A 22,789-nucleotide genomic window follows, 5' to 3' on the forward strand; every position below is an offset into this window, starting at 1 on the left:
TAGTTAGGACCATGGCAGGGGAGGAAAATGTTAATTTCATTCTTCCCCACTTGCTGGGAGTCCAATTTTCATTTTTTAAAAAATAAAAAACCCCGTCCATTATTTAAAACAGAAAGATCAATTTCATATTTTATCTCATTTGGCCCTCTGAGTTGAACCATTGCAAACTCAAAGCTGAACTATTAAAAATACATAGTAATTAATTAATCAGGCTTCTTGGGAACTATAGCTTCACATAAATTTTGAGCTCGTACACACGTGCCCTAGACAGACCTTCAGCATTTTCTACATTAGTTGCTTGTTCTGTGTCACCTTTGAGCTTGTGTAACATTCTGAGTTCTTATCTTTGTTAAATGACCCTTTCCCCAGTTTAGAATTGATCATTTTACTTGTGAGTCAGCCTATGCTTTTTCAAATGGCTCTTTGTATTAGCTATTCCCTTGTTCTAATTGAGGATGGTAGCTGGGAGCCAAAGAAGTGTGCACCTCCTTCTGTGTTCTCAAAGAAGACTCTGCATTAGGGTTTTCCAAACTGCTGCCTAGAAGGACTATGGCGCAAAGCTTAAAAATCTTTTAAAAACACATTCTATTTCCTTTCAGCTTTGCCATTTACTCTTACACTTTCTGTATTTAGTGTGAAACTATAAATATGACCACCTCAATATTTTGAAAGAACTACCAGAATTTGCTCTTGGAGTTTGATTTTACTGTCTCTCACTGCGATAGCTATTGGAACATGGAGCTCTCTAGACCCCTTATCCAGAGTTGTGCATTTCCTAGAAAGGATTGAAATTTTGTTATTGGGCTTTTCAAATGCATTCTGGAATAAGAGGTGAAGACACATACACTTAACTATCCCAATTCTTCCCTGCTCCCTCTTTGCAAACTGTAAATTTTGTCAAGTAATGCTGTATTGCTATGAGAAAATTGATTTGAGGTCTCTTTAAATATGTGTGGATAAACCTTAATCTTCTCAGCCTAATCAGGGGATGTGTGGAGCAAATGAAAAATGACTTGGCAGATTGATCCTGCATAGTGCTCAGTTTACCTGCCTGGCTGTTTGCAACCTTGGTGAAGGTTGCAAGCAATCGTGATGGATAGAAGTGTTGTGTGTGTGTGTGTGTGTGTGTGTGAGAGAGAGAGAGAGAGAGAGAGAGAGAGTGTGCGAGCGAGTGTGCACAGCATGAATTGTTACCCTCCAATGGGTAGCAGGATATTAAAAAAGGAGTAGCAGACAATTGTGTACCTTTGATTTCTTATGCATGGTATGCATGCAAAATGCAACTTTAAAAATGCTGTCTCAGGAATAGTCTTCAAAATGTGCAGTTTGCATTCTTATTATTTATTAGACTGCTTTTTAAGGCCAATTTGCTTCTCAAAGTGGTTTACAAACATGTGCAAATACAAACCCATAAAATCTAACAGCAAAACCAGCTAAAACAATTGAAACAACAAATTTCAACAAGTTAGCATACCAACGAAATAACCCATTTAGCTTAGAATAATGGCATCTGATAGCTTAGATTAGCCCCCAAAGGGCACTATGAAGAAAAAAAAGGGGTCTGTAAGGCCTTGAGCAGGAGAACTTCCTCCCCCAACCCCAAAAGGCTAGGTGGATTTATAACAGGCGTGGTGGAAACACAAGTTGGTGGCCAAGTGCGTATCACATTCCCTGCTAACATAGCCTTCTGTGTTTCTAGACTGGTTGAGTTCGGAGAGCTCCAATTTCTGCAGAGGATGTTGCTTAGCTAGCCACCCACTCAGTGATTAAATACTGGTCTTCAGTGATGTTTTTGCACACTTGGACAGAATGATACTCTGAAACCTGAGTGCTTTGTGATGCATGTTGCAATGCTACAGAGAATCAGCTGTCTATATGTGTGTGCATGTATGACTAAATTCAAAATGACAGTGTGAAATGAACGGGAATCTTGGATCTCTTTCTAAATTCAGTGCTTGTATACTAGGGATTCTTAGAGTTTGAAGTAGGTATCTCTAAGCAGGGCCTAAACACCGTATTTTTCTCTCTATAAGACGCACCAGACCACAAGATGCACCTAGTTTTTGGAGGAGGAAAACAAGAAAAAAAAATATTCTGAATCTCAGAAGCCAGAACAGCAAGAGGAATCGCTGCGCAGTGAAAGCAGCAATCCCTCTTGCTGTTCTGGCTTCTGGGATAGCTGCACAGCCTGCATTTGCTCCATAAGATGCACACACATTTCCCCTTACTTTTTAGGAGGGAAAAAGTGAGTCTTATAGAGCAAAAAATACGGTAGTTGATATGTGGGTTGTGTCTTGAGCTCTGTCATGCCAACAAACAAGGAGGTAGCCACATCTTCTGTATTTGTTATCAGTGTTGGGTGAATGAGGAGGTTCTTTATATACTGATTCCCCACTTTCCCCTCCAGGAATGCTACACACACACACACACACACACACACACACACACACACACACACACAGTTTCTAAACAGCAGGAATACTAATGCACCCTAAGGAGAATGGCTGCACTTTGATGATACTCTGAAGTCTGAGCCATAGTGCGGAGGACTGACAATGACTCCCCCCTTCCTCTGCATGTAATTGGAAGAGATTAGAAACTTCTATGTTTGATTAACAGGAAGCCATAGTTTGTTGGTTACAAACTATAGTTTCCTCTGCAAACCAGGAAGCTTTGATGGATCAGTTGAACGTATCCATGTAGCTTTAAATGACTACTAGTTATGATGGCTATAAACTACCTCCAGGATCACAAGCAGCCTGCCTCTGAATAGCTAGTTGCTGTAGAGCAGCAAGAGAGGACTGTTGTCAGTATGTCCTGCTTATCGGCCTTCCACAGGCATCTGGTTGGCAAGCTGTTGGAAACAGAATACCAGACTAGAGGGACCTTGTGTGTGATCTTGCCGGATTCTTCAAACTTTCTTCTCTCCATAGGTCGGTTCCAAATATTATGTGTCATACATTATGTGTCACTGGATAAGTGTCATTGGGTTTGCCACTTGATAAGTAGCCATTGCTCATACCAGTTCCCTCATAAGTGGAACTTCATGATTTCATGCATGAGCTGCATCAGCTGGTAACATTTTTAGGTGGTCATGTAAAATATTTTACATGCACATCTGAAACAGCCCTAAGCGTGATTTGTGGCAGCTGAAGCTATCTACATACATTACTGTTCGTGTCCTTTGCTTCTCCCCCCTTCAGTCACTCAAGCTGAACAGCCTTGGGTTAGCTGTGTGGGCAACTCCACTTTTAGCGACCCACTTGAATCAAGAGTGTTAAAAGGGAAGGGCTGATAAATAAAGTGTCTTGATTAAGATTTACTCCGCCTGGAATGGTGGGTGAACTTGATTGTTAAAAAGGACTCTTGGTACTAAGAGAGGCCTGGCTGGTTGCCATGGTTATTCCAAGCCTTCCTGGTGGCAGAATGATAACAACAGGACTCTCTCCCAAGCTAGTTCCAGTTCTGGCTGAAACTCTTAATATTTTTTTTAAAAATCTGAAGATAACATTTATGCCTCCATCATATGAATTTTCCTCTTTCACAAAATAGGTTATTTGTGAGAGGAGATTAACTGAAGTTTCTCTTGGGGGACCTGCACAGTGGTTTATATTGTCTGTTCAGCAGATTTTTCAGTACCACTCTTCTTCAGCCAAGGGCTGGACAAATAAGTTTTGCATGAGAAATATAGTCTGTGAGTCATCCGAACCCCCTTCAATTTATATGTTGCATTTCCAAAGAGTTGGTAAACTGGTCTGCAGTGCCAAGTTAAGTAAATGAAGTGCAACTCTATAGTTTTGTATTTAGTACCACTTTATTAGCTGATTTTTTCTAACTATTAAACATTGGCTTTGTGATGCAGGAGAGAAAACCACAGAGAAAACTACTGATGTTAGGAAGCTGCCTTATATCAAGACTGACCACTGGTCTATCTTGTCCATAGGGTGGCCATTTATGCATCACCAAAAAAGGAGGGTGCTTGTTTGCATATAATTTGCATATGCTTATATGCAAATTTAGAAAATGTTCCTCTAATTGATATAGAAATGCAATACATTTCATCATAATGAGAGGGACTGATCTGTGTGACCACTCAGCTTGCTGTTCAGTGCTGTTGAGGGGCAAAGGCAAGGTTTCTGCTGTCCAAGGTCCAATCTCCCTTCTAATGGTTCATTTTCCTTTAAACCCCTTAAAACTGGAGGACTATTCACAATAAAGTAAGACATGCAGTCACTCTATTCATCCAGTACTGTCTTCTGCAATGGGCAGTGGCTTTCCAAATTCTCCAAGCAGAGGGATTTTTCCTGAAGTGTTTCCTGAGATCTTTAAAAGCAGCATTCCCAGTGTTTGAACCTGCCCCCTGTTCTCTGCCACTCAGTAAAGCTGAAACAGCGACCCCTCTCCTCTCGAATTGTCTTTTATTGGTTGCAAACGTTCAAATTTTGTGACTTCAATACCCTTCTCTGTTCTCTTTTTCTGTGCATGTGCAGGTCCTTCAGAAACTTGGCAAAGCTGATGAAACAAAAGACGAGCAATTTGAACAATGTGTACATAACTTCAACAAGCAACTGGTAAGCAACTTTAAATATTCGAACAGTCAGTCTTGACCATTCCTTAACCTTTGATGAGTGTATCCTTGAAAGAGTTTCACATACTATGGGCAGACTCATAGTTGGAACTGAGGCTGGGTGAGAATGATACCAGTAGGAGGAAGACATATTAACATAACTCCAAATTTCACCATATTCTTACATTATACTTTTAAGCCAGTACTACTAATCTTTTTAATGAAATGGGACCCCATCTTACAGCCTCCATATTTAACCATGAAGGGAAATATGTGGAATTTCATCCAGGCTGGCAAAGGAGAGATGGTGTGACCTGTTTTTTCTTCACCAACTAACTTGGCTTCCGTGCTAACAATTGGTGGCATGAACAGCATGGAAATGCAACAGACTGGCTATTGGCCAAGATGCAACAGACTCTTCTGTCCCTCCTTCACCATGAAGCTGTTAGCAATCTCCTTCAGTGGGGTTGCACAAGCACTTCTGAGCTGGCTTTGCACAATGGCAGAGAGCACAAATAGCAAAGAAACAACAGTAAACAGATCCTTGTGGCTTTGTCTGAGGTGGTTTGGCCACTGTGAGGAAAAAGCTGCTGTACTAGATGGACCTTTGGTCAAATCCATTGGGATTTTTTTGTTTTTTTTGTTATGCGTGTGCAGCATGCAAATGTAAAATGTAAAAATGCCCTGAAAATGATTTAAAAAACCCCAAAACTAAAGCTAAAACCAGCCTCTTTCAGAACCTATAAGTTCATGTAGAAAGGCAGCTTGGAAATTTTGAGCGAAACAATTTGTGTGTGCGTGCTGAGGAAGGCTTCAGCAACGGCCTCCCTTGACTCAAAATAGCAGCCTCCCAAGGCTATCCTGTATTGTCTAACTCATTGAGGATATGATATGATGATGATTTAAACGTTGGGGCTTTATTCAGTGCATTTGCCTGGAATGTTTAATTTGCCTCACAATGTCCTGAAATGGCAGGCAACCGTGGGAGAGGGGTTGACCTTGTTGTTTGCAAGGCTTTTTCAAGTAGATGAAGACTTCACTACTAAAGTGCCACATGCTGTGTGAATATGCAGCTACTGTGGTTATTATAAACCTTATGAACAAATGTTGACAAAGCAGCAGGGACGTTGCAGTGCAGACAAGTAATGTGAATCTGGCAGGTGCCTGCTGTTATACATCCCAGACTTGTTTCATGCAGTACTTGCAATAGTATTTATTTTTTAAAAAATCCTGCTTTTCAGTATTTAGGTCTCAAAACAGCATACAATGACAAAAATATACAAAATTTTAAAATCAACATTAAACCCCAAAAATGTAAATCCTCAGAAATTAAAAAAATCAGAAGTGTAAATGCATATAATCACAATCAAAAGGGGTGAGGGATTGTTGGCTTTGCAGGCAAGGGGTGGCATAACTGGACTCTTGAGCCCCACAGGGGTGCCACAGAAAGAATGAAGTTGGTCAAGGGAGCCACAGACCCAAAAAGATTGAAAACCTCTGGACTAAGTTATTCAGGGCTTTGTACACTAGTACTAGAATTTGGCTTGGTGGCAAATAGGAAGCCACTGCAGGTATTTTAACACACATATAGTATGTTGGCAATAGCTGCTTCTCATCATCAGTCTAGCTGCAGCTTCCAGACTAGACCCAAGGGCCCACTTCCATAAAGAGCATGTTTTAGTAATTCAGTCTTGAGGGTAATAATTTTCATGAGCCCTATGGAGACCTTTTGGCAGGGCTGGTCAGATGGGAAGGAAGAATAGTATGTGAGTTGGGAAACCAATTCTGGGGAGGGGCCCAGCAGCTTGCCAGGAGGAAGTTCAGTGACAGTGGATGTCCTGAGTGCCAAGAGAAAGGTTTTTGAACCAGGCTGTGCTCCAATCTCTTGCTAGCAAAATGCTTCCCCCCTAGGTCAGACAGTGAACTCGCACTATTGACTTTGTCTTACAAGGATGTGATGCTGATTGTGGTGGCATGAGCAGACCCACAAGCATGCCTCCTTGCCCATTCTCACGGCTCAGGATGGGATTTCTGTGAACGATTGTCCCCACCCTCCTCTTCAGAAGGGTAGCTCAGGGGGCACGTCAAGTCTTGAGACAATGTCTTTGCTTACACCTAACCATGTATCCTAGAGCTTTGCAATAATCTGCTAAGTGTGTACTTTCCAACTTGATATATGTTTAGGTCATGTAGCAAATTCTGGAATAAAACATTTTGTAATAACCAAGCAGAGAGTCTGAGTATTACGTCCACAAGTGGGAGCCAGGACAGTCATGGAGGTGTTAGCTGGGAGAGGAACTGTATTTATTGCATGATGGGTAGGAAGATGCAAGAATTCTGAAACATGAGCACTTCCATTTTGATGTGCAGCAAATTAGTAAGAACACCACTAAATATATTGTTCTAAACTGATGGTGTGGACAAGGTTTTGAATGAATAGGGGAAAAAATGTCAGCTTCCCTCTGGTGCCAAATAGCAGCTTTTCTGTGATTATTTGTATGTTTTAAACATATTTTATGTATGTATATATAGTTTTAGTTCTGTTAGCGTTTGCTTGTTTTTTAATTATTATTTATGTTTTAGTGATTCTTGTTTTTATTTGTAAGCTGCATTGAGTACCACCAGGGGAAAAAAGCTGGGGTATAAAAAACAACCAACCAAACAACATGGGCTTTTGTTGATGCTGGTACTGCCCTACATTCCCAACTGGGGTCAGACCACAAGTGGCTACCCAGTCCTTCTTCTCCCTCTCCCTCTCCTCTACATGTAAAAAGGGGCACAATTCCCACTCCGCAAATGGATCTTTGTGGATAATCTTTTGCTTGATTGCCCAGGTCTCTGTATTTACTTCTGCTAGTATAAGTATAAAATAGCCCAGTATATGTTCATTGTTCATCAAGCCAGTTGCTTACACTTAGGCTGGTATAAGCAGCAGTCTATTTCCACAACCGTGGAATTATAGTTGGGGCAACTAGAGCACCAAAGAAAGCTGATCCGGTGCAGCTAAAGAGCCTTCTGTATTCAAGCTGGTATCCCAGGAAGGATGGAAATGGCTTCTGGGCATCCACTGCAAAATGGACCGATTGTTTGCTGTGTTCCTGTGAAGACAGGCAGCTGTCTTTGATTTGCCCTGGGCTGAGAGTCTCTTTTTGTTACAGTCCATGCAGGCACAAGGTCTGCTGCGAAAGTGGAAGAGATATAAACTTAGCTGTCTCTCTCATTGCACAGCGCTGTCATCTTTTTTTTTTTCCTGAATGGGGAGGGAAGGGGGGGGGATCTTGTTCTAAATACCTTGTATGTCCATTCAGAGAACGACAAGCGTGCTTCCTTTTTACTCTGCGAATGGCACGAGATCTCCCTCCCTCTTTGCTTAGAGGCTGACTTTGCTACGTGACACACAAGCCGAACATGACTTGTTTTTTGGCAGCGGTGCTAACATTCCGGTGGTCTCATGCCCCTCTGGAGTTTGACGAGCAGCACAACTGGGGATGGTCAGGAGGAGGAGGATTCTTCCTCCTAGGATGATCTGCATTCAGTTACTGTCCTTTGCGCTATTTCCATCAGAATAAGCTGCTGTACAAAATCCTGCAGATAGCTGCATGCTTCCTCTTGCCGTTAGAACCCCCTGCCCCCAAAGCAAAAGGTATATAAATACATTTTATTAAGACCCAGCTGAAATGTCACAGAGTAGTGAGCAAGCTTCTGAGCCTCCCAGAACTTGTCTTCAAAGAAATTATTTTCAGTAAAATGGTAAAAATGGGGGCACGGGAGGAGAAAAGATGTTTCAGAGTAGGATTTTTAAAAAAGACCCATGGTCAGCAGTGTAAACATAGTAGACAGAATATAGACTGTAGAAGACTAGATCAAGACTAGGTGCAGAGAAGATTTTGGGTTGTGCCAAGGGCTACAGGGAAAAAGAAGCAAGAACTGTTTTTCAGAAAAGATAATAAAGGTAAAGGTAAAGGGACCCCTGACCATTAGGTCCATTTGTGACCGACTCTGGGGTTGCAGCACTTATCTCGCTTTATTGGCTGAGGGAGCCGGCATACAGCTTCCGGGTCATGTGGCCAGCATGACTAAGCCGCTTCTGGTGAACCAGAGCAGCACATGGAAACTCCGTTTACCTTCCCACCAGAGTGGTACCTATTTATCTACTTGCACTTTGAGGTGCTTTTGAACTGCTAGGTTGGCAGGAGCAGGGACCCAGCAACAGGAGCTCACCCCGTCACGGGGATTCGAACTGCCGACCTTCTGATCGGCAAGTCCTAGGCTCTGTGGTTTAACCCACAGCGCCACCCGCGTCCCTTAGAAAACATAATAGCCAGTAGCTATTTGCATCTACCTGTTGCTCTTTTATAAAATTCTTGATTAATGTTCACCTCTTGTATCAGAATTGATGCAATTAAACATGAATAGTTAAGCCAAAAGAGCAGAAAACAAGCTGCTCCAAGTACAATATATTCCGAAACTGAAGTTGACAATCCATGGGCAATATTGGCTTCTCCTTATGCATTGTGGGGCGATCTAGTTTTCTATGCAGCTGTGTCACTGACCCACTTGCAATTGCTTGCTCAGATGTGATTGGCTCTTGATAGCTTACATAGCATTATAGTGGCAAAACGTATCTGCTGTGACGGCCAATTAATACTGTTTGTGTACATGTCTAGAGTTCCTCACATCTATTAGGAACATAGATCGGTATTACTGGTTCACAGTGATATCCCTGTATTGAAGGGAGATGGGGACACTGCATCTTGAGGCCGAGAGAGTGGCTTATAAATTCATTGCTCAAAGGCAAGCTTTGAACCAAGGACCTTCTGCTTCACAGTTCATTTTATTCAGCTATGGCACCAAATTAGCTTTCAGTTCAAAGCTCGCCTTGGGCACAAGCTTAGTAGTCACATGAAAGCTGCTACTACCTCAGTCCCATTAGCATTATGGTAAAAGCATGTACCTTAAGGAAAGCTTGCTCTTCAGCCTCCCCAGATGTTGACCTACTGCATTCCTTCAGCTTTGAATCATAGAATCATAGAATCATAGAGTTGGAAGAGACCACAAGGGCCATCGAGTCCAACCCCCTGCCAAGCAGGAAACACCATCAGAGCACTCCTGACATATGGTTGTCAAGCCTCTGCTTAAAGACCTCCAAAGAAGGAGACTCCACCACACTCCTTGGCAGCAAATTCCACTGTCAAACAGCTCTTACTGTCAGGAAGTTCTTCCTAATGTTTAGGTGGAATCTTCTTTCTTGTAGTTTGGATCCATTGCTCCATGTCCATTTCTCTGGAGCAGCAGAAAACAACCTTTCTCCCTCCTCTATGTGACATCCTTTTATATACCGTATTTTTCGCACTATAGGACGCACTTTTCCCCCTCCAAAAATGAAGGGGAAATGTGTGTGCGTCCTATGGTGCGAATGCAGGCTTTTGCTGAAGCCTGGAGAGCGAGAGGGGTCCGTGCGCACCGACCCCTCTCGCTCTCCAGGCTTCAGGAAGCTATCCCAAGTCTTGCAAGCCCGGCGGGATGTCCCGCGGGCTCGCAAGGCTTGCGGGCAGCAGCCTGCACCCAAAAGCTGGGGACAGCGGGGAGGCGCAGAGCCGCCACCCCGCTATTCCCCGACCTGATCTGGAGGCTGGCGGGGGGAGAAGCAAGCCTGCTTCTCCCCCCCAGCCCCACAAGCTCGGGGGATAGGGGGATGGCGAAGCGCCGCCATCCCGCTATTCCCCGACCTGATCTGGAGGCTGGGGGTGGGAGAAGCAAGCCTGCTTCTCCCCCCCACCATCCCCAAAACCTCCAGATCAGGTCGGGGAATAGCGGGATGGCAGCGCTCCGCCATCCCGCTATTCCCCGACCTGATCTGGAGGCTGGGGGTGGGAGAAGCAAGCCTGCTTCTCCCCCCCACCATCCCCACAACCTCCAGATCAGGCCGGGGAATAGCGGGATGGCGCCGCTCCGCCATCCCGCTATTCCCCGACCTGATCTGGAGGCTGGGGGTGGGAGAAGCAAGCCTGCTTCTCCCCCACACCATCCCCACAACCTCCAGATCAGGTCGGGGAATAGCGGGATGGCGGCGCTCCGCCATCCCGCTATTCCCCGACCTGATCTGGAGGCTGGGGGTGGGAGAAGCAAGCCTGCTTCTCCCCCCCACCATCCCCACAACCTCCAGATCAGGTCGGGGAAATAGCGGGATGGCAGCGCTCCGCCATCCCGCTATTCCCCGACCTGATCTGGAGGCTGGAGGTGGGAGAAGCAAGCCTGCTTCTCCCCCCCACCAGCCCCACAACCTCCAGGCTTCAGGAGAGCCCCACCGCCAGCCCCACAATATCGGGGGACAGCGGGAGAGGCGCAGCGCGCCCTTCCCGCTGTCCCCCAACTTGGTTAGAAGGCTGGGGGGGGGGAGCCTGCTCCTCCCCGTCGCCAGCCCCGCAAACTCGGGGGACAGCGGGAGAGGCGCAGCGCGCCTTTGCCGCTGTCCCCCGACTTGTCTAGAAGGCTGGCGGGGGGAGAAGCCTGCTCCTCCCCGTCGCCAGCCCCGCAAACTCGGGGGACAGCGGGAGAGGCGCAGCGCGCCATCCCGCTGTCTCCCGACATGGTTTGGAGGCTGGCGGAAGGCTTCCTCCTCCCCCAGCCCCGCAAGCTCCCAGAGCGATGCCAAAGCTGCGCGCAGCTTCGGCATGGCTCTGGGTCCCGTTCTGGGGGAGGGGGAAGCTCGGGCTTCCCCACCCCAGCCCCGTGCCTGGCGGGGGGGGGGGATAAATTTTTTTTGCCTTTATTTCCCCCCCCCCCAAATCTAGGTGCGTCCTATGGACTGGTGCGTCCAATAGTCCGAAAAATACGGTGTTTGAACATGGCTATCATATCATATGGAGAAAGCTAGAGAGTTCCAGAAAGACATCTACTTCTGCTTCATTGACTATGCAAAAGCCTTTGACTGTGTCGACCACAGCAAACTATGGCAAGTTCTTAAAGAAATGGGAGTGCCTGATCACCTCATCTGTCTCCTGAGAAATCTCTATGTGGGACAAGAAGCTACAGTTAGAACTGGATATGGAACAACTGATTGGTTCAAAATTGGGAAAGGAGTACGACAAGGCTGTATTTTGTCTCCCTGCTTATTTAATTTATATGCAGAATACATAATGCGAAAGGCTGGGCTGGATGCATCCCAAGCTGGAATTAAGATTGCTGGAAGAAATATCAACAACCTCAGATATGCAGATGACACAACCTTGATGGCAGAAAGTGAGGAGGAATTAAAGAACCTTTTAATGAGGGTGAAAGAGGAGAGCGCAAAATATGGTCTGAAGCTCAACATCAAAAAAACGAAGATCATGGCCACTGGTCCCATCACCTCCTGGCAAATAGAAGGGGAAGAAATGGAGGTAGTGAGAGATTTTACTTTCTTGGGCTCCATGATCACTGCAGATGGTGACAGCAGCCACGAAATTAAAAGACGCCTGCTTCTTGGGAGAAGGGCAATGACAGGCCTAGACAGCATCTTGAGAAGTAGAGATGTCACCTTGCCAACAAAGGTCCGTATAGTTAAAGCCATGGTTTTCCCAGTAGTGATGTATGGAAGTGAGAGCTGGACCATAAAGAAGGCTGATCGCCGAAGAATTGATGCTTTTGAATTATGGTGCTGGAGAAGACTCTTGAGAGTCCCATGGACTGCAAGAAGATCAAACGCATCCATTCTTAAGGAAATCAGCCCTGAGTGCTCACTGGAAGGACAGATCGTGAAGCTGAGGCTCCAGTACTTTGGCCACCTCATGAGAAGAGAAGACTCCCTGGAGAAGACACTGATGCTGGGAAAGATGGAGGGCACAAGGAGAAGGGGGCGACAGAGGACAAGATGGTTGGATAGTGTTTTCGAGGTTACCAGCATGGGTTTGACCAAACTGCGGGAGGTAGTGGAGGACAGGGGTGCCTGGCGTGTTCTGGTCCATGGGGTCACGAAGAGTCGGACACGACTAAACGACTAAACAACAACAACAACATCATATCACCCCTTAACCTCCTCTTCTCCAGGCTAAACATGCCCAGCTCCCTTAGCCGGTTTCATTCTGGGATCCAAGAAAGCTATTTTAAGATATATTCAATGTAAGATACCAGCATCTGATATGAATGGAGCTGAAAGAGATGTGGATTGCCATAACTCAAGTGGTAGAGCATCTGCTTTGAATACAGAAGGTCCCAGGTTTAATCACCAGCATCTCCAGGCAGGGCTGGGAGATGAACCCTTGTCTTTGAGAGCCACTTCCAGTCAGTGTAGACCAGGGTTTCCCAAACGTGGGTCTCCATCTGTTTCTGGACTACAGTCCCCATCATCCCTGGCTAGCAAGTTTGGGAAACCCTAGTGTAAACAATGCTGAGCTAGAGGGACCAATGGTCTGACTTTGAATAAAGTACAGTATTTTTCGCTCTATAAGACGCACCAGACTGTAAGATACACCTAGTTTTTGGAGGAGGAAAACAAGAAAAAAAATTCTGAATTCCAGAAGCGCAGCGAAAGCAGCGATCCCTTTTGCTGTTCTGGCTTCTGGGATAGCTGCGCAGCCTGCATTCGCTCCATAAGACGCACATACATTTCCCCTTACTTTTTAGGAGGGAAAAAGTGAGTCTTATAGAGCAAAAAATACGGTAGCTTCCTATGTAGCTCATAGGGTGGGTGGTGACCAGGGGCAATAATTTTCATCTGTGACACACTGATTGTAGAATTCCCTTCAACAAACTGGCTTGGTGTCTGCTTTGCTATCTCTTAGGCACCAGACTTGAAACTATTATCTTCTTCAGAAATACCGGTAGTTTTATTGCATAGCCTACTCTTTCCTTTCAAAAGAGCGTGTGTTTTGCATTTGTTAAGTTTGCATTGACTTTTTAAATTCTCACTGCAGACTTCTCGGGGGTGTATATTATTAAGAGTGGCACATAATGTTTATGTATTATAGTGCTTGCAAATGGATGCTTATCAAGAAATGATCCTGGTCTCGTGCATGGCAGCTGCTGACGTGACAAGCAGTTTTCTCATGCCTCTTTCTGTTACACCTGGAGCTGCTCGAAGGCTCTGCTTGTGCAGGGAGGCAGCCTTGATCTGCTGGCAGGGAACAGGTGGGCTGCATATGCAGACATTCCCTGCTTGTGGGAGTGGTTGGCAGGGAAAGCATCAATGCTAAAAATAATTCCCAGCATGTTCTTTTGACTTACAGAGAGAGTTGTGGTTGAGTTCAGAACACCAGTTAGGGTCTTCTGTGGGAGGGAGGAATGCTAGAAATGATGTTGGACATGGACTTGTTCTGTTGGTTAGAGAAGGGAGAATATGGTTACAGCCTACTTTGGTCAAAGCAATAGCTCATCTGCTCTCCATAGGTCAACCTTTCCCAACTTGGTATCTCCAGAGTTTTGGACGACAACTCCCATCTTTCCTAACCAGTGGCCATGCCGGACAGGGCTGATGTGAGCCATAGTCCAGAATGTTTGGAAGGTACCAGCTTGGGGAAGGCAGTTTCTTTCTCCACCCCCCCTTCTAACTTTCTAATTTTGTGGTACTCATTTAGCCACAGAGACATTTGGGTGTGCAGGAATAATGAGCCTCTCTTGTGATTGAAGGGTGAAAAAGGGTTCCTTAAAGCAGCAAAGTTGCTGGCTGAAAATGTTCGTATCAACTGTCTAAATAGCAAATCTGTTCTCGGGAATCAACTGTGAGCTGCTGGGATTGATTAAACAACCTTATCCATCCTGCTCCTTTCCTTTTACTGTAAACACTGGGTTGGAGCACTATGTCCGTCTGTGATGGGTGAATAATGAATGATGCTGCTGCCGTTATTCATTCCCTGTGAGGACTTTGAGGATGTGTTGGGATTTGCTATGAAATGACAGCTAGCAATCTGAACAGGTGAACGATGTAACTGTGCAAGAGACAGGGAGTTGTGCCATTAAATGGGGCAGGATATGGGGGCAGCCATCCAGGCAGGGCTCCATTCCACAGAATGAGCAGGAGGGACCCTCGGTACATGACTTTCTCACTTATTTCAAAATAAGTGAAATAACATACAATGCCATCCAAACAACCGGTAAGTCTGGAGTCTAAATTTAGTTTAAGATTACTTAACTGCACTACTTGAAAGAGGAGAATAATAGTAGGAAACGCCTCCTCAAAGCTTAGTAGCACCTGAGGCAGATGTTCTGTGAGTTTGCTCTCTTTAAAGCCCCCTTTACTGAGATGAAAGAAAAATTGAAATGCAATATTATGTATGACTGTCAGACCATGGCACCCCCCACCCTTTCCCTGCATCCTCCTTTTGGAAGATCTTCAGCTGCTTTTGTGGTAGCAGAAAATCCTGCTCAACCATTTGTTAAATATAGCTGTGAAAGGGCAACCAGCACATGACTATCCTCTATCCTTTGTGTTCTTTGGAAATAAGTTGTGAAGACAGAACCATTGGGAGAGGAGAGGTTCTGCCATATCTGAAAGGTGTTGGAAATGCTGGTCAAGTCTGCGAATCAAAGCTGGAAAAGGATCCCTCCCAAGAAGGAGTTGCAATTCAGCATCAAACTGGGGACCCTACTTTGGCTGCCAAGTACTTGGTGGTGCTTGTAGTTGATGAAATTAAGGTTGTCGTTCTTGTTTGCCTTTCTCTGAAGTAGACTGTTGAAATAAGGGAACACTCTCTGATTAATCAAATGACATCATAAAAAGGCCTTAACCTGGCACGTGAGTGAAGGCTTTGTTTGGGGATAGTGTTCCATAAATGGAGCACCGCCACTAAGAAGGCCCTCTCTCTGTTTGCCACTCCCATGGTGAAAGCATAGTGAAAGGTTGATCCTAGAGATTAGGCAGGTTCACAGGGGAGAAGGCTGTTCTTCTAAGCATCCTGATCTTTGCAGCAGGGTTGGTGAATCTGTGGGCCTTCACTTGTTGTACTACAAATCTCACAACCCCTGACCGTTGACCATGCTGCTTGGGGCTGACGGGAGTTGGAGTCCAATAACATCTGGAGGACCACAGGTTCCCCACCCTTTCTTGAGAGCTTGAAAGATCAACACCAGCACTTTTGCTTTTTTAAAAAAATGATATTTATTAAGGTTTCAAAGAAAAGAATTACATGAATTAAAAAAAGAAGAAAAAGAAAGACAAAAGAAAAAATAAGAAAAAATACAAATACAAAAAAAGATAAAAAACACTTTTTAAAAAATACATCAGTCTTTCCATACCTTACATTCATTTCCTTGTTTCCCTGACCTCCTCACGCCTCCCTTATTTGTATTCCAATTCAGTTAGTTAATTCAGCAATTTCTTTCCCTCTTTGTTTTTATCTTAGTCCTTTAACATAATATATTATAACTTTGGATTCTCACCTGTTAACAATCCATTTTTACATACACCTTTATAACATTGCTGCTTAAACCACTTAACTTCATTCTGACATCATTCTAACATTCATTCAACGCCAGCACTTTTGATTACTTGTGCCTGGAAACAAACTGTTGCCTTTTATTTTATTTTGCTGCTGTGTAGCCTACTTACTGATTCCATTTACTGTCTTTTCAGACAGAGGGAAGCAAGCTGCAGAAGGATCTCCGGACATACCTGGCTTCAGTAAAAGGTAACACCTGGAAAAATTGCTGTGATGTCATTCTCCCCACAGAAGACAATTCTGAAAATGCTCTCAGGGCTTGTGTGTGTTTTATTCTTGGTGTCAAGAGTGGCCAGCATGGTGGGGCGATGCTACAGAGCTGCCCTCTCACAACAGCGGAGTCACTGCTACTTACCTGGACAGTTCTGGGATGGGGGAAGGTGGAAGTGAGGGAGGGAGCACTGGATTAGGCTATGCCACTGTGCCACATAGTCCCAACCACACCGTGGCATTGACCCCTCCCTACCCTGCTCAGGTAAGCAGCAGTGCTCTGCCCCACCACACTGGCCACTCCAGTATACCAGCCAAGAGGCACTGTCTGCATTAACTAGAGAAAACTACACATACAGAACTAAGCAGTTTCAGGAACTTTCAGTGGAGGACAGCAAATATCTGTCAGGGGCAGCTGCTACTTTGTTCTAATGTAGCATGGGAAGTTCTCATCCCCTGGGTGCATGCCACAAAAACACAATGTTCAGACAAGACTCCAGTGGTGTTTATAAATGCTGGGATCACTTGCTATCAAGGGATTTGTCCTCTGTGGCATTTCATGTGATCAGTAACTGGTAAGTGGCATCTTCTATAAGATGCACTTATTCCTTTGATGCAGGATGGAGTTTAGACAAACAATTGAAATGGGAAGCTTAACTTCTCAGTTGGTCCCTCTCTCCCCTTTCTCTTTCTAATATTTTTGTTTATATATAGGATCTCTCAATATGCTTTCTATGATTATAGAGAGGGGAGAAGGGAGAGAAAGAGAAATCCAGTCCATTGTAAAAATTGACCAAGTAAATACTTAAATGTAAATGCAAACCCTATCCCCCCTATCTATTTATGTTCAGATCTAAAAATTGGCCACTTCCAAAAGTATTGGTTTACACATTTTTGAAACAAAAATTTATACTTCTCTCTTGGATGCCTGCACTAGAGGAATATATGTTATATATATAATAGCTCTTGGTTTGTGTGTGTGTTGCCTCTGTGTTATACACCCTGCTTTGCTTGCCTTGGAAACAATTCTCTTAAAGAATTGCCATGGGTTTGGGATAAGGCCTTGGTCAATAAGGAAGATTCATTTCCCCTGTTTGCTTTTTGGGTTGGGTACTTGATGGGACGCTACTGTGTCATTCAAAATTTGGAGTCTCTTTTTTTTCTGTCTCCAAGCAATGCACGAAGCCTCCAAGAAACTGACAGAGTGTTTGCAAGAAGTGTATGAGCCAGATTGGCCGGGAAGAGATGATACTAACAAAATATCAGAGGTGAGGTTCTGTTCCATTAGCATCACTTATGTATTACGATCTGCATTCCCTCATTCATTCATAGGGACTATAGCTGTTGAACTGATTTTGGGGTTATAGCACAGTGACCTGGTTTGGACAACACCACTGCATCTATCAATGCATGTATCCCAGCCAATGCAGCAAAATGTGATACCTGTGGATAGCTCAGTCGGTAGACTAAGTGACAATCTCAGGGTTGTGGGTTTGAGCCCCACATTGGGCAAACGATCCCAGCATTGTAAGGGGTTGGATTGGATGACCCTCGTGGTCCCTTCCAACTCTACAATTCTATGATTCTATGAATAGATCTGCTGAAGCCTCTGGCATGCACTTCCCCTTACCCCTTCTCCAGTGTGGTCCCAAGCAACTTGTTGGAGGCATCCTGTGTACAGGAGCAGTCAGTGAGGAGGCACTCCTGCCATTGTGCCTGCACAGCATCACCCTCTTCACCACATCTCCCTCCCGATAAGCAGCAGGAACTCTGCTGCTGGGAGGCTAGGTGTGCAGTAGCAGCCCTCACTACTGACTGCTCCCGATCTTGCTTGTCCATGATTTATCATTAAGACTGAAAATGTTTTAGTAAACTACAGTGGAACCAATATGCGGCTTCTGACTGGCTGCAGGATTTTCCTGCACTCAAGCGGAAGCTGCATTGGACATTTGGCTTCTGAAAACCATTTGAAAACTGGAATACTTACTTCTGGGTTTTCGGCATCCAGGAGCCGATTTGTTTGCCAACTAAGCCATTTGAGAACCAAGGTTCCACTGTATAGTGAAATTGACCACAACTTTTCCCTTTCAGCTATAACCAAAAACTGTTGTTAGGTTTAAGTAGGAAGTGGGTGCTTCCTCCTTGTGGCCTCACCAGAGGAAGTAGGGGGAGAGTGGAGTGGGAGGAACACATGAGCCCATGGCTTAAGCAGGCTTGTTCATATAATGTCATGTCATTGGAACCAGGCCAATGTATTCTATGCCACGCTACACCAGCCATGTGATCTTAAATATTCTGCATTGTAACAACAAAAGCATAATGTTTCACCTTAAGCTATAGTGATGCCGCTGTTGGTGTGCATTGCCTCCCTTCTCCACTGACTGCTTCTGGCCCCCACCTGCAGCATGGCAGACAGAAATTCTGCAGACCCAGCTTTCCTTCGCTGCATGGGAGATGTAGTGACAATGAATTCTTTGCCTGTTGAATTTCAGGAGGTCTGTGTAGCATTTGAAGTTACAGGAGCTTTGTAAAAGCGAAGAAAAAGAAGAGGTTAGGCATAGTTTCCAGTGGTTTTTTTTAACATGCACATCTCTTTAGAAAGTAGATATCAACATAATAAACATATCTGAAACATGTATGAGACATGTATCTTACAGGTACTCCTATCAGTGTTTTGAGAAACAATGGCAGCTCGTTTCTAAGTCTGGGTTTGCCCTCCAGACAAATGTGTGAAATGATCCACAAAAAAGCATAGTGTTGCCATGTTTTGCACTGTTGCTGCTGATAGATTACATGTTTCCTTATATTCTTCTAGAACAGTGACCTGCTGTGGACAGACTTTCATCAGAAGCTGGTGGATCAGGCACTGCTAACTATGGACACCTACCTCGGCCAGTTCCCAGACATAAAAGTATGCAGTTTCCTTTACTTTCTGTTGTGTTCCTTTTTTAAAAAATGGAGTTTGTGTGAACTATGCATCAAGGAAGAGTTTTGTAAGGAACTCTGTGGGATCTTATCTTGTCTACTTTGGGCAATGGTGGAAATAACGACTAGCAGATTTTATCTATTTTTTTAGTCGTTCAGAGTGATGCAGAGGTTTCACCCTCAAACCTTAGTGATAAAGTAGACCACTGCGCAAGACTTGAAGATGAATCTTTACTTGCCAGGATGGCAACAATTGAAATCGAGTTCAATACAATTTGTTTCTCTCCCTTGAGCCCTAGAGAGGACTTGGGCTTCTTGCTCTAAAAACACAGTCTTTCGTGGGAATGAATAAATCATTAGTTCAGAGCTTGCCTGTCTTCATAAACACATGAAAACAAATACAATACGATTTTAAAACATACAAACAATAATTAACATACTGCTAGCCTTGGTGTGACTAAAAACATAAAAATCACACGAATCTGGGAGCAGTGTTTCTGCTAGATGTTTGAAAGTAAAAGCCCCTCCAGAACAATTGTAGTTTTTCATGAAACTAGTGCTGTGCTGAGATGTGTCCTCCAAATTCTGAAAATATTTCCTTCCCTGAGAAGCAGATTTCCTTATTTCCCTGCTTCATTCTCAGGGCAGAATTCCCTTAGAATTTTCAGTGTGGGTGGGGTTTTGATCTTACCTTATTGTTGTTCGGGGGCTGAGGGTGCCTGTGCAGTTTCTTTCCAGTAAACATTTCTCTAGCACTCTGCAGCCTCCCCTGGCTGCCTGTCCTACTTGATCTGATAAAGCCCCCCATGCTGGGAGGAGTGTCCTTGTGATGTCTTCCTCTGGACATGGGCACCTGGGAAGGCTGCAGCGTGCAACCACTGGTGAGATGATTTGTAGAATGAAAGAAAGAGCACTGACAAACACTGATTGACCACCTCAAAAGGGAAGATAAGCACCACAAAAGCCTTGCCCCCCCCCACCCATGAGCATTTCACTAAAGTTTTCTCTGTCCTTTTTTATAAATTTCAAATTCATTTTCTTTCCTCATTATTTGACAGAGGATGATTAAAAAAGACACACTGGAGACATCACCGGCACAGCACCAGAGATAGAATTAGGGAGGAGGGGGCTAGATGAATCTCATTTGCAATAAGAGGTTTGCCAACATTGTAGAATGTGTGTTGCATCAGGAAGCACTATTCAGTATGATGAAAAAGATTCCTTGCTCAATTTCCTGGCAGATGTTAACTTCTGTGTTACACTCCCCCTCCCCATGTAACATGCACAAATACTTTCTTTTATAGTTTCCTCTTTCAGATACATTATTTTCTTCCCCTGTATCCAACTCTGATCCATTTATCTGATGGCCTTAAGCATATATAAGATTAGCATGGGAACAAGATCTGTTCAGGGGTTTTTTTGGTCTCATTTAATTTCTACATCTTCATCATCATCATCATCATCATAATTCGTGTATAATGAAGTGGTACCTTTTCTTTAATTTGCCTAAAGCTCTTTAAAAAAAATGAAAAGACCTAAAAGCCAACATGGGACTGTGCATATTTTGTGCAAAAATGCACATTCTGTGCATCACTTGCTGTGCATCACAAGAGCTGAAGCTGTGCGTGTAGAATATATTATGTAAACAAAGCCTATGTAAATCTTAATTTAATTTATGCAGTTCTGCAATATATATAGATGTGAATTAAAGAAAGTTCATTTGAAAAATTGAAAATAAATAAATAATGCATTTGTGGATGAATTATCCTCTTTTGTAAGTGTATGAAGGTATATCTAGTTTCAGCAGAAGGGTCCTGCTCCTTATTCTTTCTCTCCTTCCTTCAATACCCCCTCTCCCCCGAAGGAAACATCATAACAAGGAATCCATTATTGCTGGCTATGTACTTTTCAGGGATGGCTTGCATCTGGCAAAGTTATTTGGGGGAGAAAAAGTTTTTTTTTTTTTAAAAAAGGCATACATTTGCTAGGGATAATTCCTGTCCTCTCCTGAGAACTTTCCCAAATGCTGGATTCTATCCTGTGACTGCTCCTCTCCCAATTCCTGAATGGCTTTGAGAAGGTTGAAAAAAGGAGATGTATTTGCCATATGGCAGTACTTGTAACTACGTTCCCACATGGAAAAGGTCAGCTTGGCTTTCTCCCAGTGAAATCAGATACCCCGTTTAACCCCCTTAGCTGAATCCCAAAAGGGGAGACAAAAGCAAGCTGCCCTCCCTTTCTCTTTCAGTTAATCCATTCTGCAAAAGATACTGTGTTTATGTGTTTTCTCCTCCATTTAGTATCAGGCAGCTACATGGATAACCTGTGGCTGTAGTTTTTCTTTAGTTGGTGCCATACGTAAGTTTCTGCCGACCTGGTTGGCCACTTGCTGGAAACTCTTCAGCAGGAACAGCTTAGAGCTCAGGAGAGCCTCCTTTTCATAACTCTGTCAACAGTCAGTGGCTGTCAGACTATATATATAGAAATGGAGGGCTCCTCCCTCCTCAGTTTAGAGTTCACACTCTAGTTAATTTGCACCCAGAAGACCCCTTCTGTCCTGGGATATGGGAAAGTGTGTGCATGAATGTATCACCCTTGGGTGGTTGCCGGGTATTAAAACGTCTATATTTCAATTAAGGAAATGCAGAAGCTACATTAATTCCTTGGTGTTCCAAAGGATCTTGAAGAATTATTAAGGAGATTTCATTGAGCTCCTCTAAATAGTGGGAAGGACTTCCACTGTTGTTGTTGTTGTTGTTGTTTACTTAGAAGTAATAAGTTCCACTGAATTCAGCATGGTGTTCCAAAGTTCAGTATGCATAGGATTGTAGCTTTGCAGCAGCACAGCGTAATTCTGAACACACTCCCTGAGACTAAGCCCAATTGCACACAATGGGACTTAGTTTTGAGAAAACGTCATATTTCACTGTTAGGGGCTTCCTCATTTCATGGAGTTTCATCTCTCTCCCCCTCCCTCCCTCCCTCCCTCCCTCCCTCCCTCCCTCCCTCCCTCTCTCTCTCTCTCTCCACCCTCATCTTATTTATCACATTTGCTCAGGAGGGTGTACACGGGGTTATCCCATTTTTAATCCTCATAGCAACCCTCTGAGATAGGTCAGGTTGAGACTTTGCCCAAGTTCATCTAATATGGGTCCTGAACCCAGGTCTCTACTGTCCAAGTACAATAGTTTCTCCACTCCATCCCACTCGCTTTTCTTACTATTAGTTGAGAATGTTTCAGACAGTAGAGGTGAAATACCAGCTGTTTTACATGCATCTTTTCCATAACCACTGAAATATTAGTAGGCGAATCTTTCTGGTGGCTTTAAAGGCCTTCTTAATTTAAAGTGGCTTCCTTGTTAGGAGCATCTGGAATCTGTTCTGGTGTTTTTAATTCTGCTGAGTTCTTGAAAGATGCCCAGTGGCTGCATTCAGTGCTGTACTGGGAATTTAATTAAACCAGAGATGGATGAAGCATGAATGAACTGCAGCTGGTCTGGCAAGCCCAGGAAAGGGGTGAGAGAGTGCACAATGGACAGACTGAGAAATAGATGCAACAAAAGCCACATGTTCTTAAAAGAGGGCACTGCGTAATTCCTTGAAATGTTTACATGGTTTGTTGTTAGACTTGGCAAACATAACACTTCATGCCAGTTGTTCCTGAATTGTCACC

At 44.1% G+C, this 22,789-nt stretch overlaps 1 protein-coding gene across 18 annotated transcripts in view; it reads left to right on the forward strand.

Annotated features, from left to right (window-relative positions):
- Positions 1 to 22,789, forward strand: part of BIN1 (bridging integrator 1) — a 115,915-nt gene that overhangs the window by 43,733 nt on the left and 49,393 nt on the right. For all 18 annotated transcript variants that reach the window (XM_081197039.1, XM_081197028.1, XM_081197040.1 and 15 more), the window contains exons 2-5: positions 4,491 to 4,571; positions 16,116 to 16,170; positions 17,365 to 17,459; positions 19,007 to 19,102. In XM_081197039.1, the coding sequence (XP_081053165.1) occupies positions 4,491 to 4,571; positions 16,116 to 16,170; positions 17,365 to 17,459; positions 19,007 to 19,102 (327 nt within the window). The remainder of the gene's footprint in view (positions 1 to 4,490; positions 4,572 to 16,115; positions 16,171 to 17,364; positions 17,460 to 19,006; positions 19,103 to 22,789) is intronic.

Source organism: Podarcis bocagei (genome assembly GCF_964188305.1).
Source record: "Podarcis bocagei genome assembly, chromosome: 1".
Lineage (NCBI taxonomy): Eukaryota > Metazoa > Chordata > Lepidosauria > Squamata > Lacertidae > Podarcis > Podarcis bocagei.